The sequence below is a fragment of the Rhinoderma darwinii genome, chromosome 1, assembly GCF_050947455.1.
Source record: "Rhinoderma darwinii isolate aRhiDar2 chromosome 1, aRhiDar2.hap1, whole genome shotgun sequence".
Classification (NCBI taxonomy): domain Eukaryota; kingdom Metazoa; phylum Chordata; class Amphibia; order Anura; family Rhinodermatidae; genus Rhinoderma; species Rhinoderma darwinii.
This window is the reverse complement of record NC_134687.1, coordinates 324,187,627-324,204,954: the sequence shown is the minus strand read 5'-3', so window position 1 is coordinate 324,204,954 and position 17,328 is coordinate 324,187,627. Positions and strand designations below refer to the sequence as shown.

The 17,328-nt window shown below is 42.0% G+C and overlaps 2 protein-coding genes across 2 annotated transcripts in view; one reads left to right on the top strand and one right to left on the bottom strand.

Annotated features, from left to right (window-relative positions):
• TSTD2 (thiosulfate sulfurtransferase like domain containing 2) overlaps positions 1–971 on the bottom strand; it is a 48,160-nt gene extending 47,189 nt beyond the window's left edge. Inside the window, exon 1 of the mRNA XM_075825631.1 lies at positions 828–971. Coding sequence (XP_075681746.1) covers positions 828–853 — 26 coding nt within the window. The 5' untranslated portion in view covers positions 854–971. The remainder of the gene's footprint in view (positions 1–827) is intronic.
• NCBP1 (nuclear cap binding protein subunit 1) overlaps positions 896–17,328 on the top strand; it is a 47,657-nt gene continuing 31,224 nt past the window's right edge. The window contains exons 1-5 of the mRNA XM_075825629.1: positions 896–1,135; positions 2,561–2,649; positions 2,900–3,000; positions 8,688–8,844; positions 10,462–10,569. Coding sequence (XP_075681744.1) covers positions 1,102–1,135; positions 2,561–2,649; positions 2,900–3,000; positions 8,688–8,844; positions 10,462–10,569 — 489 coding nt within the window. The 5' untranslated portion in view covers positions 896–1,101. The remainder of the gene's footprint in view (positions 1,136–2,560; positions 2,650–2,899; positions 3,001–8,687; positions 8,845–10,461; positions 10,570–17,328) is intronic.

Genomic DNA, 17,328 nt, shown 5'->3' with positions numbered 1-17,328 from the left:
TAATACTACATTACTATATTAATACTAATACTACATTACTATAGCAATACTACATTACTATAATAATACTACATTACGATAACAATACTACATTACTATAACAATACTATATTAATACTACATTACTATAATAATACTACATTACTATACTACATTACTATAACAATACTACATTACATTACTATAACAACACTACATTACTATATTAATACTACATTACTAGAACACGATATACTGCAATACATTGGTATTACAGTATATAGTGCTGGCGATACAAGGATCGCAGGTTCAAGTCCCCTAGAGGAACTAATAAAAAAATTTTTTAAATCAGTTACGTTTTTTTATGTACAAAACAAAATTAAAAGTGAAGTGAATTAAAAGTCGTTTTAATTGCACAGTGAACGCTGTAAAAACAAAGAGCAAAAAACAATGGAGGAATCTTGTTTTTTTTTTCACTTTCCACCCCACTAAGAATTTTATTCCCATTTCCTAGTACATTATACGGTACAATACATGGTGCCATGCAAAACTGCAACTCATCCCGCAAAAACCAAGCCGTTGTAGGGCTATATCGACGGAAAAATAAAAAAAGTTAAGTGCATTTTGGAAGGTGGGGAGGAAAAGATTAAAATGAAAATCTTAAAAATTGCTGCAACGGAAGGGGTTACATTGAAAAAATTACGTTGTCACACTATGAAGGCAAGCTATTCCTATCACGTTTGTAACTGCCATTTCTGACAGATCCCGCGCTTTACAGCCTCTCAGATACCTTACGCCGGCAGTTCAGTTCAACACTTTTTACACACTCCCTCAGTCACTAGCCCTACCGGAAGCTCTCTCGCTCGACCACCATAGACACCACATTCGATGGCAAGAGCGTCTCTCCGTACAACTGCTTTTGTGGAGTAACCGGAAGCGGTTGTAGCCTGGCCTAAAGCGTGCGAGCGCTTCTCTCTGGTGCCAGAGGAGTAAGTTCCAGCAGCCGTCGAGCCAATCACAAAGCGAGTGTCTATAGAAGTCTCGCGAGATTCGCACCTCGTCGGCGAGTTCTCATTAAATTGCCCGTACCTCAGCGTGTAAGGGAAAGAATTTGCAGCGACCATGTCCCGGAGGAGGCACAGCGACGAGAACGATGGTGAGAAGAGAATCTGCGTAATTCCTGCGGCGGTTTGGAGCCGCGGCGGCATGGCTGGGGATACGAAACCCGGTGTAACCGGGAATAGTACATACCTATGTAAATAGGCATCCGTGGTACTGCAAGTGTCAGCGGGCCCTGCTATCTTTATGGTGTTTGTGTCAGCCCCCCCACCCTTTCACGGTTGTTCTGTGGAGCTGAACTGTATTGCGTCTGCCCTCTTGATCCTGCTCTGGCCAACGTGTTTTCTACTAAACCTATGGTCTCTTGTACCATTTCTTCGTCTTTTTTTTTTGAAGACTATAGTGTATATGAAACTATTCTAACGCTGCTTACATAGAGCTTTGGTTACAATAGCGGGAAATGTTATTTAAAGATACATTTTAAAACCATTGGTTGGTCAGAAAGCCCGTATGCAACCAGTTATGATCCAGCTCTTGACACCTGGCATGTGCACCGTCAGTAAAGAGCCGATATCTGCTCTGGAAACGAGCGTCGATCAACAAGGCGCTCTTTTCACCAATGTAATGTATGGGGACGAGCGCTTGTTACTACGATCGCTCATCCCCGTACATTTCTAGCGCGTCTCCCTGATTGCATCGGAAGATGTGCTGTCCACAATAAGGGTATGTGTACACGACCTATTTTCAGACGTAATGGAGGCGTTTTACGCCTCGAATTACACCTGAAAAGATGGCTCCAATATGTCGGCAAACATCGGCCCATTACTTGCAATGGGTTTCACGATGTTCTGTGCAGACGAGGTGTCATTTTATGTGTCGCTGTCAAGACGGCTCGTAAAATGACGGCCGCGTCAAAGAAGTGCAGGGCACTTCTTGGGACGTAATTGGAGCCGTTTTTCATTGACTCCAATGAAAACCAGCTCCAATTTACGTCCGAAAAAGACGCCGCGAAAAACGCGTGCACTTGTAAAAACATCTGAAATTTAGGAGCTGTTTTCTCCTGAAACAGCTCCGTCATTTCAGAAGTTTTTGGCGTTGTGTGCACATACCCTAATTGCCTTGGGCAATAATCTGCAATGAACGCTCGTTTGGCCCAATTATTGGCCTATGTAAAACTACCCTAGCGCTCCTGTGTTTTATAGTTGGGCTCTTTGATGCTTTCTAAAATGTTCAATTAAAAATGCCTCCCCTCCAAGTGCTGGCTATCTTCTACATAATGCGTGGCGCAAAAAAAATGCCACCCAACCTACTGTAATGTAGTAGGTGACCACCACACTGGTCTCCCCAGGAGAGGGGAGATGTGTTGTGGTCACCACTAGAGTGGGCCTATTACTAGGTTGCTGCCTGAACTCGCTCGTCTGCTGCTTGGAGCTAGCGACAATGCTCCTTTACGGAGTCTGGTTGTGTATGGGTTGAACAATAAATGTCCTGAACTCTTAAGTATTACTCTATTTTCTTACAGAAAGGCAACCTCACAAAAGGCGAAAAACTTCTGAACCCCTTGATATAGAAGATCGCCTTGAATCCCTGATATGTAGAGTCGGGGAGAAGGTAAATGTTTTTGCCTGCATTGGATGTATTTAATAGTAGAGAAATGGTTTCTGGGCAAAATTTGCAGCTTTAAAGGGAATTTAGGAACGTAAAAAAAAAAAAAATTGCCCCAATCCGCGCACACTGTAGCAATATGACTAAATTCTAAATATTTTAGTTATGCGTCTAAAATGAATCCAGTTTGTAATTTTATTTGCATACTTAATCTAAATCAACCTGAAATGCGGTTTCCTGTTTGTTTTAACCTTAGAGTACTGCGTCACTCGAAAGCAACCTAGAAGGGCTGGCTGGTGTTTTGGAAGCTGACTTGCCAAACTACAAAAGCAACATCTTGAAAATTCTTTGTGCAGTGTAAGTGTACATTTGTATGTCATGTATATTAACTGGTACATTTTTAAACCATTTCTTATAAATTCTTAAATCAGGTATGACGAAAATACTGTAGACTCTAGGAGCCAGGTAAACCAGTTCATGGGCCAACCTGAAAGCCATAGTGGCTCCGTAGCGATATACAGCGATAGTGAAGAAGCCATGAAATTGTGCACCAGTAACATATACATAGATGCATTGACTACCTGCTCCTGGGAATTGTCCTTAGACTAAGCACTCTTAGGGCCTTTTTTACATGGGCCAATGATCGGGCAAACTAGCGTTCATATGAACGCTTGTTCCTGCTCTCCTGTGTGCTGTGTATAGCAGACATGATAGCAGTCAGGCTCCACCCAGTAGCTCAGAGGAAACTGAGAATTGGAGAGCGCCTGCAGAGGGGAAATCTGCTAAAAATGCAGAATACGAATCATATAATGACGTGACCAATTATTTTGAATAGTCACCTGAAATGTTAGGTACGCTATTGAGCCTGTACGTCTCTCACTCGGCTTTCCTCGGAAAGCCGATCAGAATCGTAGCGGCGCATCGCTCACCCGAGCACTTCTGCCGCCTTGTTTTAGCGATCGGTGGGGGTCTCCGTGCTCAGACCCCCACCAATCAAAACTTCTGACGTGTCACTTTGACATGTCAAAACTTTTTTTTATGAGTTTAGTTACCCTTTAACTAATAGAATGTTAACGTAATCACAGCTGCCCTATTGTTGGGGGCTGCCATATTGGAGAGAAGTGCTTCCTACGTGTATAGTCCGGTGGTGCACAACCATGCAGCCTGTGAAGTTGTTTTGTGTGGCTGGCACTGTTATGAGGGGCACGGTGCGGTGTGGTCAACATTACTGGGGGCTACTGTTTCTGGTACTGTTAACCCCTTCAGGACCAAACTCAGATTGACCTTCAGGACCAGCCCCATTTTTTTCAAATCTGACATGTCACTTTATGTGGTAATAACTTGGGAATTCTTTTACCGTTTTCTCGTGACATATTGGACTTTGTTAGTGGATAAATTTGGTAGATTGTAAAAACTTAGAATTTTCGAATTTCTGCAAGAATAAAGGAGAAAAAGCACCCCAACATATGTAAAGCAAGTATATGTTGCATAAGTGCACAGAAGAGAAGGAGCGCCGTTTGGATTTTGGAGCGCAGATTTTACTGGAATGGTTCTCGGTGCCATGTCGCGTTTTTAACGCACTGGAGGGACCTAAACGATGGAAACCCCCCAAAAGTGACCCCATTTTAGAAACCACACCCCTCAAGGAATTTTTCTAGTGGTATAGTTCACATTTTGAGCCCACAGGTTTCTTTCTGAATTTATTGGAATTAGTCTGTGAAGATGAAATTCTACTTTGTTTTTCTGAAAAAACATACATTTTTCTAAGTAAAGGAGAAAAAGCACCTCAACATTTGTAAAGCAATTTCCCCTGATGACGGCAATACCCCATATGTGGTAATATACTGCTGTTTGGACCAGCGGCGGGGCTCAGAAGGGAAGGAGTGCAATTTGGGTTTTGCAGCTCGGATTCTGCTGAATTGGTTTCTCGGGGCCACGTCACATTTGCAGAGAGCCTGAAGTACCAGTACAGTAGAAATTCCCCAGGTGGGATCCCATTTTGGAAACTATAGCCTTCAAAGAATTAAATTAGAGGTGTAATGAGCGTTTTGATTCCTCAGGTGTTTCATAGATTTTATTAGAATTGGGCCTTGAAAATATAAATATATATATATATATATATATATATATATATATATATTTTCAATTTTTTTTCCAGTAACGTAGATTTAGCTCATAATTTTTCATTTCCACAAGGAATACAGGAGAAGACACCCCAAAGTTTGTTACACAATTTCTCCTGAGTAGGGAAGTACCCATATGTGGTTGTAAACGGCTATTTGGACACACTGCAAGGGTCTAAAGGGAAAAAGCGCAATTTAGTTTTTGGAGTGGAGATTTTACAAAATAGTTTTTCTGGTGCCATGTTGCATTTTGCTAAGGTACCAGTACAGTGAATACCCCTGAAAAGTGACCCTATTTAGGATACTAAACCCCTCAAGGATTTTATCTAGAAGTGTAGTGAGCATTTTGACCTCAAAGGTTTTGCAGAAATTAATACGGGGTAGATGTTGCAGATTGAAAATTGCCATTTTCCGTGCCCAATGTGTTGTGCTCAGATTGTGCCACTTTAGACAATCACCCCATAAATTGTTAAGTGGGTTCTCCAGAGTACAGTAATACCCCATGTATGTTGATAAACTGCTGTTTGGGCACACTGCCATGCCCAGAAGGAGCGCTATTTGTCTTTTGGAGCGCAGATTTTGCTTGGTAGTAGTTTTGTTTAGTGTTTTACTGGTGTTTCAGTTTATAATGTGGGGGCATATGTAAGCTGTGAGGCGTGCATCCGGGTATAGGTGGGCTGGGCGGAGTGCACCAGGGCATAATAGGAAGAACCAATCCTTTATGTACAGGCCAGATTTTTGGGTTCAGGAGTCGCACTTCTAAAGGGTGTCTGTGATATTGTACCAATTTATCTGCACTCCAGCATTGCCTAATGTTTGACTTCACTAGCCCCATATGTAGCACAGACCCCCAAAATGTAATAGTTTCCGCTCCATTTACAGAGTCTATCAGTGGGGGCTGCAAATGATAACGTGGGGTTTTAGGTGAAGAACTGCTGCACATATAAATTAGTCTGGGCCGTCGTTCTGCATTATTGCGTTCCGTGTATCATAGCTTTTTTATTTTTCTGTTGACTAGCTGTGAGTGCTTGATTTTCATGGGACGAATGAATGATTTTGTGGTACATTTATTTATATATATATATATATATATATATATATATATATATATAGCAATAGAAAGCAGCAGCACTCACTAGAAACGCATGTGTAGGTGCCAAGCAAGTCGTCCAGATCCAAGGACAAGGCAGTATGTAAAAATAGAAATCTTGCAGCACTCCAAAAGTGTGAAAAAAAGTGGTTTTATTCAGCCAACAAACAGCGACATTTCTGTCCTACAATAGGACCTTTATCAAGCATGCTTGATAAAGGTCCTATTGTAGGACAGAAACGTCGCTGTTTGTTGGCTGAATAAAACCACTTTTTTTTCACACTTTTGGAGTGCTGCAAGATTTCTATATATATATATATATATATATATATATATATATATATATATATATATATATATATATAGGCAGTTTTTATGAAATTTTTTTTTTAGGACGTTAGACCAAAAAACAAATTTTCCAACTTTTTTTTATAAATTAACGACATTCTCTGTGCAGCATAAACCACATGTTTACTTTTTATTCTCCGGTTCGATGCGATTATGGCAATACCAAATTTGGCAAATAATGTTTTAGTGTCACCATATCCTGAGGGCCATAACTTTTTTTAATTTTATTTTGCTTGTCGATGGAGCTGTGTGAGGGCTTGTTTTTTGCGTGTCGAACTGTAGTTTTTATTGGTACCATTTGGAGTACTTGCGACCTTTTTTTGATCACTCTTTATTTTTATTTTATTTTTAAACGTGACCCAAAAAAATTCTGCCATTGTTTATTTAAAAATGTTCACGTTGGTTACCGTGCGGCATAAATGATGTTTTTACAAGTCCAGCCGATACGAACGTGGCAAATCCTATTGTGTGTAGTTTTTTTTTTTTTTTTTCTTTTAATTTCAGAGCTATTTTGATTGCACGAAACATTATTATTTTTTATTTTTTTTTACACTTGCTAGGGAACTTGAAGATCTGACCTTCTGATCCCCAGTACAATACTCTGCACTACTTATGTATTGTATCTGTCATTTTACAACTGACAGTCCTATTACGTCCTGCCTTAGGCAGAACCTAATAGGCTTCCGTATCTGGCAACCAGGAAGCCGTTGCTAGGCTTCCTTGTTGCCATAGCAACCATCGGCACCCCACGATTTTTAGCGGATGGTCAACGGGGTGCAGAGGGAGCCCCCTCCTATATAACAGCTGTCACCTGCTGAAGATGAAGTGCGCACAGCTCCTGTGTCTGCTTCATCTTCAGGGCGTTACTGCACGCCCATTTGCGGGAACGCACCGCTAAAAAGGAGCTACAGTAGCGCCCATTTGCGGGAAGGAACTAAGAGGGCATAAATATATATGTAGAGGAATGATCGAGGCACTCACCGAAACTGGCAAAAAATTCGTTCTTTATTACAAAAGAGGATCTAGGTCAGGATGTGGAAATACCCTGACTGACACTACAGAGATGAGATGGGGTGGTGGCATGGCCATGCATGCATGTTGTTCTCTTCATTGTAGTTTATGGGAGTTGCGATACGCCCCCAAATGTGAACCCCCACATGTCGGACGTTTATGGCAAACAAAACACTACCTCTGGCTGGCACTGCCCTAGTATTGCCACATACCCTAAACAACTTGATACTATGAACACCACAAACTGGGTATGTATACTGGCACAATGAGAAATACTGTAAGTTGCAAAAATAGAAAACTATTTGTTGACCTAAACTTCACTTACATAATTAGAAACACTTAAAATGGAATTGTTCTACTCTATCCAACAATCTTAGGGGCTGCGACTGTGATATGTGGATAAAATAAGCCCTTGTACAAACCCTATTCCCTCAATACAAAAGGCTGCTATGCAATTCTGTAATATCTATGCTGAAAATGTAAAACAATACGAAGAATTTTGCATCAATAAAGCAGTAAGAATGCAAAGCTGAATATACCAATGTTTGGGGACAGTGAAGGAAAAACTGCCGATATGCCATAAATGTCTCAGATGGGGATACCTCATTAAGTTTTATTGTGGCCCAGTCTGACCTCGAGGCCCTCAGACCAGAAGTGTGTGTGTTGTGGCAGCTGATATGATTGGGAGTGAGTTGACAGAGAAATGTTATAGACTAGTACAGTTTCTGGAAATGTATGGAGTACAGCCCTCTCCTCCTGAGACCAGGAAGATGCATAGAGCTTGATCGGTGTGTACAGTGTTGCTCCAGCAGTACAATAGTGCTGTCGTTACATAGACTGCCCTCTGCTGCTGACCTGTTCCCAGTCTACAAAGCAAAGCTGACAAGGGAGCTGTAGAAACCAGAAAATGTCAGCCTATATGGTTTGCTGCAGTGGCCAGTGTGAAAATGGCAATATTTATATGAATAGTCACGTACAGAATACTAAGGCCCTGTACAGAGTTTTTTTGCCGCAGAAACTGCGACAAAAAAACGGCCGAAATTAACTCATTGATTTCAATGGGAGGTATATGGTTTCCCCCCCGAAAAAAGACACTCCCTATCTTGAGGCGGTTTCCACCTCAAAAACCCCATTGAAATCAATGGGAGACGGAAATGCCTTTTTCGGCAAAAAACGCTTGCGGTTTTTCGTTTTTGTCTTTTGAAGAAATAGGTAAAGAACCTCCTTTTAAAAGAAAAACGCCAAAAAACGTGTCGTGCAAAACCACTTAAAAAAAAAAACCAAAAAAACTGGAGCTGTTTTTTTTTTTCAGGCAGAATTTGTATTCACATACCCTTTAAAAAAAACGAACCTGATTTAAACAATATGTAATTTTCTGTAGATACATATAAACAGAAGTTATGAGAGCTTATTAAACTGTACTTTGTTTAATTGGATAATTGTTTTATTTGACTTCTATTTATAAAATGCAGTGCGCGCTATCTGCCTGAGAAGATGACTGTTTACACTACACTGGTGGGCCTGCTGAATGCAAGAAACTACAACTTTGGTGGAGAATTTGTAGAAGCCATGATCCGTCACCTGAAAGAAACCATAAAGTCCAATTGCTATACGGAGGCCACAGACCTTGTAAGAATCCTTGCCTTATTTTCTGGCTTTTTTTTTTTTTTTTTAAAGTATTCAGTGTTTTTCTAGCAGAGCTGGACAGATCCCAGCAACTAGGTCGCTATGTTGACCATGTCCTTTCAGCCTGCCATTTGATTGTCCTAAGCAGAAGAGCTACTGATGAGAGCAGCACCGCTCAGACTCCTGGTGAAAAGGCATACTGTACTTGCCTACTTTCTGGGAGATCTCTCAGCTCCCTGTTGAGCAGTCAAGTCTCCTGTAATAGCTTCAGACAGTTGCCACTAGGGGCAGCTCTCTGCATATACAGAGCAGTTTGTTTCCGGTTCCTAACCTTTTAGGGGCTGCGCCTTTTATTGGGGTTTAAGGCCTGCTGTATTTACACCTCTTAGTTGTCTAAGGCATCATGCCATAGCCGTGTACACAGCCCGTGATTACGGAACTGACTGCCGCGGACTGTCATCCATGGGCCGTCCGCAAATCACGCACCGTGCACACATTGATTTTCAATGAGCCTGGCCAATGCACGGACCGTGGAAACCACAGTCGTGTGCAAGGGCCCATAGAAATGAATGGGTCCGCAATTCATCCGCATTCTTGTGGATGAATTGCGGACGCAAAAACACGTTCGTGTGGATGAGGCCTAATGCTGTCCGCAAATACGGTTTGTAGTGCATCCATAGTTCATCCGTATTTACGGATCAGCAAAAAAAACAAAAACAGGGTGGAATCATGGGTAATCTCCTGGCGTCGCATAGCAATGCTTCCACAATTACGGATGCACATCTGTAGCAGTCTGCAATTATGGAAATGCCCATAGACTTCTATGGGGAGTTCATGCCGCAATTGTGGACCAGAATAGGACATGTTTCTATAATTTGTGTATCGTTTCTACGGCATGGACGCACAGCCGTAAATATATGGAAAGATGTCCGTGGCCCATAGAAATGAATGGGTCTGCAATGTCATTAAGCGTCAAAACTTCAGTTGTGTGCATGGAGCCCTAGCCCTATCTATTCACACCCTTTTTTTTTTTTTTTTTTTTTTTTTTTTTTTTTTTTTTTTTGCAGGCAGATCAAAATCGGCCTCAAAATTCCTGAAGAAATTGTGCGGCAGATTTTTAACTGCCTGCGCGTATTAATCCGTTTTTTTTTTTTGCCGTATTTTCCGCCCAAGGCCAATGACGCAAACTCAAGGACCGGGGGCAAAAAACACAGCGAAAACTGCTCAGAAAAAAGTACCATGGGTTTTTTTTCCTGCCTCCCATTGGTTTCAATGGGAGGTCAGGAGGAAACCGTTACGAGAAGGGCCAAAAGCCGCCTGGGGAAAGAACGCCTCTGCCTCCCATTGTAATCCATGGGGGGCAATTTTTGTGTGTTTTTTTTTTTTTTTTTTTTTTTTTTTTTTTTTTACACTGATTCCGTCGCGGTTTGTGTCAAAATCTGCGCCAAAAAAAAAATCTGCTGTGTGAAGGCCTTAGTTCAGGTTTTCTTTTTTTAATTCTTGTAGCCAAAAGTCAGCTTGTGTGTTTTTGGAAACCAAAATATATTTGTAAGCAGAAGTTTTCCATGTGGTAACAACTGTGCTCTAATCTTTGTTTCTTTCTTCTCTACCAACATAAAGGTTCGCTTTTTGTGCGATCTTGTGAATTGCCATGTTATTGCAGCCCCATCCATGGTAGCTTTTTTTGAAAATTTTGTTGGGGTCACACAGGAAGAAGAAATACCTCAGGTAAAAAATTTCAGTACGGCACATAAATTAAGTTACAATTTGTGTTTTAAAAGCGCTGTACACAATTAGGACAAGTCTTTTTCAGTATTGTGTTTTGTTACTGAAATGTCTATATGGGTTAATGCAGAAGCACAGTATTTCCTACCAGACATCGTCCATGTGGTAATTTGTTCATATCGTGGGAAATCTCCCTTATTTCTTGACAAGTGTGTGCAAAAAAACCAAACACACATACTATGGGGAGAAATCTTTTATTGCAGGCTTTCAAAGAACATTGTAATCTAAGAAACTTGTTGACCTAGGCAGAATTAAAGAAGTTTTCCAGTTTTATGCAGATAATGCTTAAAGTGTAGCTAAATGTTTGACAAGCTTCTGACATGTCATAGTGACATGTCAGAAGTTTGGATTGGTGGGGGTCCGAGCACCGAGACCGCCAACAATCGCTAGAACGAAGCAGCTGAAGGTCTCGTGTGAGCGCTCAGCTGCTTCGTGTCTGTTCAGCTTTTTCCGGAAATAAATGTATCTGTGTACGGACTCAATAGAAAGTCTATGAGCCAGTACTCCGATACATCGGCTTTCTGGAAAAAGCCGAACAGACACGAAGCAGCTGAGCGCTCACACGAGTTCTTCGTTCTAGCGATTGGTGGGAGTCTCAGTGCTCGTACCCCACCAATCAAAACTTCTGACATGTCTCTATGACATGTCAGAAGTTTGTCAAACATTTAGCTACACTTTAATCACTATATGAAAAAGTTATATAGCTTTCTCATTGGGTGACAAATCCTACGTAAATGCTGTTGCCACTAGGAGGGGTGACACTAATAAGTGTTAGGCCTACAGTGTATATGCCTCCTCCCACAGGCACTGAGCTAGTGAATCTTGGCTTCGTGTCTGTTGGAGACAGACACCACTGATAGAGCAGGCTGACCTCTTCTACTTTCTTTTCCTTTTTTTTAAATGTTTTTTTTAACATATCGGACGCTCACTTGCTCTCCATAACTGCACCACAGGAAGTAAGGGCTCTGCCTCTAATTGGGACCGGAAACAACACGAGGTTACATAGCCCCGTTCCGCCTTCCTCCCCAGTGTGTTTTTTTTTTTTTCTCTTCTGCATTGGATTTCAAGTGGTTGCTGCCGGCTGGGCTGGTGTCAGTCGGTTAGCCTACGTTGAAAAAGAAATCACAAGGCAGTGAGTTGTCGTGTCTCCCCTTCACTTTAAAACACTGTTCCCATCTTCCTGGAACTTGGGACCCCGTATCCCTCTCCTGCACCTTCGGGTAAAGCTGAGGTGAAAACAATGTGCCGGATGTGGTCCTCTCTGAGCTCCCCCACCCTGTCGCTGATCCAGGGTAACAGGAATCCCTCTGCTGTCTTAGTGTGCGTTCCACAGTGGAATGCACGCGTACGTCTCTTCCGGAGTGACGTACTTCCGGTTGCGGACGTCGGAAGTGTCATGACGGTGCCCTGTTAGCAGTGTACGCATGGAATAGGCTGCAGTTGCAGAGCTTCCAACAGGAGCAGAGGAGGAGCTTGTACTGATTTGGTGGTCATCATAACACTAGTACCGGTGATCCAGTTTAAAGGTCACCTGGACATGAGGCATCATTCTCTCAGGTAGGACTATCTGTATCACTCCTATCTTTCCTGCACCATGTCTGAGAAACCCGGTGTGGTGGAGCCTAGCATGTTTCCCAACCCAGTAAGTATTCTGGTTACGGGAATATTTGTATGGGGATTGGTTACTTCACTATTCCCCTCAATGTTTCAGTGTGCGACATCTAGGAAGCCTAACGGAGAACCCCTAATGTATTTTTTTCCGGGAGGAGCAACCATTTATGTAAGAGATTAAGGGAATGGTCAAGCAGGAGATCCAATCCTCTTTGGCCTCCTTCTCTCAGGCATATTTTCCCTCTGTCCCCTCCCACACTTAAGAAAAGGAAAATTGTAGTAGAAGAGGATTCAGGGTCTGAGGGGGGTAGTTACCTTCCTTCCCTCTCTATCGGGTGATATCCCAGAAAAAAGGGGAACTGCTGGGACCCTCTGCTCCACAAAAAGGAAAATGTATTACTTTTCAAATGAATATATGAAAGAGCTTCTTAATGCAGTAAGGGGCACTATTTGGATAGACGAGAAAAAAAACTTGTACAATCCAGGACTAAATGTTTGCTGGACTATGGGCAAAAAATAAACTATTTTCCCATCCATGAGAATCTTCAAGGACTCATTGAAGATAAATGGGAAGTTTCCTGAAATAAAAGGGGCCAGCGGAATTTAAAAGATTTCCACTGGATGAAGACACATTAAAATAGATGGAAGTACCAAAAATTTACATCCAGGTTGCTAAAGTGGGAAAAAAAAGACTATCCTGCCCTTTTAAGATTCTTCTGTTAAAAGACCCACTAGTTAAAAAGGCTGACAGCCTATTGAAAAAGTCACGGGAAGCTGCTTCTGCCCTACTACAAGTAAATATTGGGGCAATCTGTCGCAGGATCCATCTATAGGTGGTTAAATCGGTTAGATGTTCACCTAAGGGAATAGACCCTCTAGAGAGGACGTAATTGCTTCCATTCCGTATCTAGCTAAAGCAACAGGGTCCCTAGCTGATGCGTTGGCTGAATCCATTAGGATTGCTTCTAGAGTAGGAGTGCTTTCTAATACAACTAGAAGAGCCCTCTGGCTAAAAATGTGGACAGGGGACCCTCTGTCAAAAACAAAACTCTGCCATCCGCTCCAAGGGGAATATGTTTGGGCTGCTCCTAGATTACATTTTGGAGAAAGCTTCCGATAAAAGGAAGACCCTTCTGGAACCTAAAGTTCCAAACAAAAAGCAGTCATTTCGTCTCTTTCGTGGTCAGTCACAAAATTATAGATGGAAAGGCAAAACTGGTAGATGGAGCTACCAAAAAGGTGGAAAAGGAAGAAATCTCTTCCTTAACCAAAATAAACCGTACCAGAATAAACAATGACGCCAAGATTGTTGGGGGGGAAGAATCTCAACACCTAGTACAGAGGAAAGAGATAACAAAGAACCGGTGGATTCTTCTATAGAGTTAAAGATAGACTTATCTCCTATCCCTCCAGAAATATGGTTGTCGCTTGTCTTCAAGATGCTTCACAAAAAATAGCACTAAGAAGGTCTTCAGAAATTAACACAGGAAGTTATTTCCCTTGTCCCTCCAATGGAAAGCGGATTAGGTCACTACTCCTGCCTCTTTCTAGTCAAGAAACCCAACTCTTCCTACAGGACAACCATTAATATCAAACCCTTAAACAGATTTATAGCTTACCACAAGTTCAAAATGGAATCTATAAAATCGACAATACCCCTGATAGGTCAAGGTTTTAGGATGGCTACAATAGACCTACAGGATGCGTACTATCACATCACTATTCATTGGAAATATCAAATTCCGAAGGTTAGCCATACTGTAAAACCAAGGTAGTGCATTACCAGTTCAGGGCCCTTCCATTTGGGATATCCTCAGTTCCCAGAATATTCTCGAAAGTGACGGTGGAGATAGCGGCCTTCCTCCGGCTTCAAGGTATTCAGATCATTCCTTATTTAGACGACCTGCTTAGTCTCGCGGCTTGCCTAAAAAAATCACGTCATCCAGACACAGAAGATCCTACAGAGTTTGTGTTGGATTATAAATATTTTAATAAATCAGACCTATTCTCTTCAAAAAGTTTTTTTTTTTTTTTTTTCTAGGGATTCTCCTAGAGTCCCACAGACAAATGTATTTCATCCCACAGGAGAAGATAATTTAGTTGAAACAAAAAATAAGTTATCTATTACAACAGAGGCAGATATCCATACGGATGGCGATGTCAGTCCTATGGTCCATGACCTGTATCCAAGCTTTTAGCGTGGTCTCAAGCTCACTCCAGAGAATTGCAAGACCTACTATCGCAGTGGAACAATCTCCTCTTTCCCTAGACCGAAAGATCTTACTGACCAGGTCAGTAAAAATCTCTCCTGTGATGGTTGGAACCCATTGGCACTAGTAACCTGTGAAAACTATAACTACGTATGCAAGCAAAAGGGGGTGAGGAGCAACACTAGAGTGAGGGTCTTTTCAGGGAGTTTGGCCAAAATAAATAATCACTCGTCAAATTTCAGGGAATTGGGAGCAGTCCTGGAATCCCTGAAGGTAACAACATCTTATACAAAATTCTCACGTGAGAATTTATTCCGGCAATATGACGACCATTGCATACCTGAGACATCAGGGAGGTACCAGACAGAAAAACCTGCAGATCCTAGCGGGCCAAATGTTTTCTTGGGCAGAGCCTCCGCTATTATCCCTCTCCGCTCTCCACCTCAAAGATTCCTCCAACATCCCGGCAGATTTCCTAAGTCGAAAAGACTTCGATCCAACCAAGTGGTGCCTAAAACAGAAAGTCTATCTCCACGTAACCCAAAAATGGGGATCTCCGGAAGTGGACTTATTTGCAAACCAGAAAAACTCAAAAGCTCTTTATTTTTTTTATTTTTTGTGCCTAAATCCAGGGGAAAACAGTTTAGGGGTGGATGCATTGGTTCACAATTGGAAATTCTAACTTGCTTATGCTTTTCCTCCGATTCCCCTACTACAAAAGATCAGGCTAGGGTAAACAGAGGTGATCTTAATTGCCCCCCCCCCCCCCCCTCTGGCCAAAAAGGGCTCAGTTTGGAACAGTCTAAAACTAGCAGAACCATGGATACCACCAATATGTCAGAATCTCCTACACCAGGGACCAATCCTATATACAGACCCACAAAAGCTTCAACTAGCAGCCTGGCTTCTGAAGCCGCCATCCTAAAATGAAAAGGTTTGTCTGAATCTGTAATAAATACGCTACAAAAGAGTAGAAAAGAAGTGACCAATGCAGTCTATAATAAAACTTATAATAAATTTCTTTCCTGGTGTGGGAATGAAAAACCAAGTATTCTTCTTCCCAACATAGCAAAAGTTATGGACTTCCCACAAGCAAGTCTTGAAGTGTTTAAAACGGTCTGCTAAAAATCTGCACGAAGATTTTTCGTACGAGCCTTCAGGCTATCTTTAAAGAAGATGATTTTAGTTCCCACCTGGGACCTAAATATTGTGTTTAAATGGACTAACTTTACCTCCATTTGAACCTCCTACTGAAATTAGGAGACTATTTTGGAAAACAGCTCTTCTAGTGGCCATTACTATGGCACGCAGAATAGGAGAAATTCAAGCCCTTTCCATAAGAAAACCAGAGCTGAAAATTTATGTAAGACCAAATCACTTTTCGTCCAGAACCCACCTTTCTACCCAGAGTGGTATCAGAATTCCACATGTACCAAGACATTGTACTTCCATCTTTCTGTCAAAACCCTAAAAAGTAAGAAGTTCCAGTCATTAGATGTACGCAAAACTGTACTAAAATACTTAGAATTGACATTCTTGGAGGACAGATCAACATTTCTGGGGGTCAAATAAAGGCAAAAAAGCTTCCAAAACTACCATCGCAAATTGGATTAAGAATGCAATCATAGAAACGCATCAGATCCAAAATCCTTAATCCCCCAGAAAATCTGAAAGCTCACTCTACCAGAGCAATGTCTGTATCTTGGGCGGAAAGAGGTGATGCTACCTTGAACCAGAACTTCAAAGCAGCTACTTGGTCTCCCGTCCATACGTTCATTAACCACTAAAGACTTAATTTGGCTTCCGTTGAAGATCTTTCCTTTAGGCAGGAAGGTTCTTTGACATAGTCCCCGCCCCCCAATACGTTATAATTTGTTAACCATTTGTGAACTCTCCTGTGGTCCTGTCATGGAGGGTAATTAGACTTACCGGTAATTCGGTTTCAATGAAACACTCAGTGACCGCACCCTTTGTCTCACCCCCCCCCCATATTATTTTTTATAAGTGATCAATGTGATTATGAAAGACTAAGTATGTTGAATCACTATGCCATATGATAATTTGAAAGACACTGGGAAAGGTGGAGGGGCTATTTAACCTCTTGTGGGGTTTCCTGTCCCAGTTAAAGGCGGAGCCCTTACCTCCTGTGGTGCTGTCATGGAGGGTTTCATAGAAATTACCGGTAATTCCAATTCTAATTTTTTTCACGCAATAGACTCACTGTTGAGGCAAGGAATCATTGTACCTGTTCCTCCAGTTAATGTCACAGCAGTCGCCTACCTCAATCACTTAGGCACAATGTAGAGTTCGGCAGGACTGCCAGAAACATCCAAGATACTGGAGTGGGCAGGAGATTCATGTTCCTGCTCTCTCAGCAGTGGATTATCTCCGTTGCGAATGCATCGACCCAGGGGAGTGGGCCCTTCATCACGAGGTGCTTGAAAAAATTTGTTCCAAGTAGGGGAAAGACTGACCTTCTGGAGTCTTGACTCTATTGACAAGTTCCTCTCCATTTCCCGATCTGGGGATCCCGAGGTGTATGCGGTCCATGCTTTGGTGGCCCCATGGGATCACTTCATCCTTATTTACAGGTTTCCACCTCTTCCCAAGCTCCCCAGTAGAATTGGGGACAAAGGAATTCTAGCCATCTTTGTTGTTCTTGACTGCACCGTTGTTGGTACGCTGACGTGGTGGTGCGTTCCTTTGCACTTGCCTTTTCGGTACGATCTGCTTGGAAGCTGCCTTCGGCCTGAATTCATCACCACGCTTGGATAAACTATTTGCAGTGGTGTGAGAATCGGCATCTTCCTTCCTTGGTCTTTTCCTTGCCTAGGCTTCCAGAAGGGTTGGATCGTGGTCCTAAAGGGCTTTGTCCATTCTC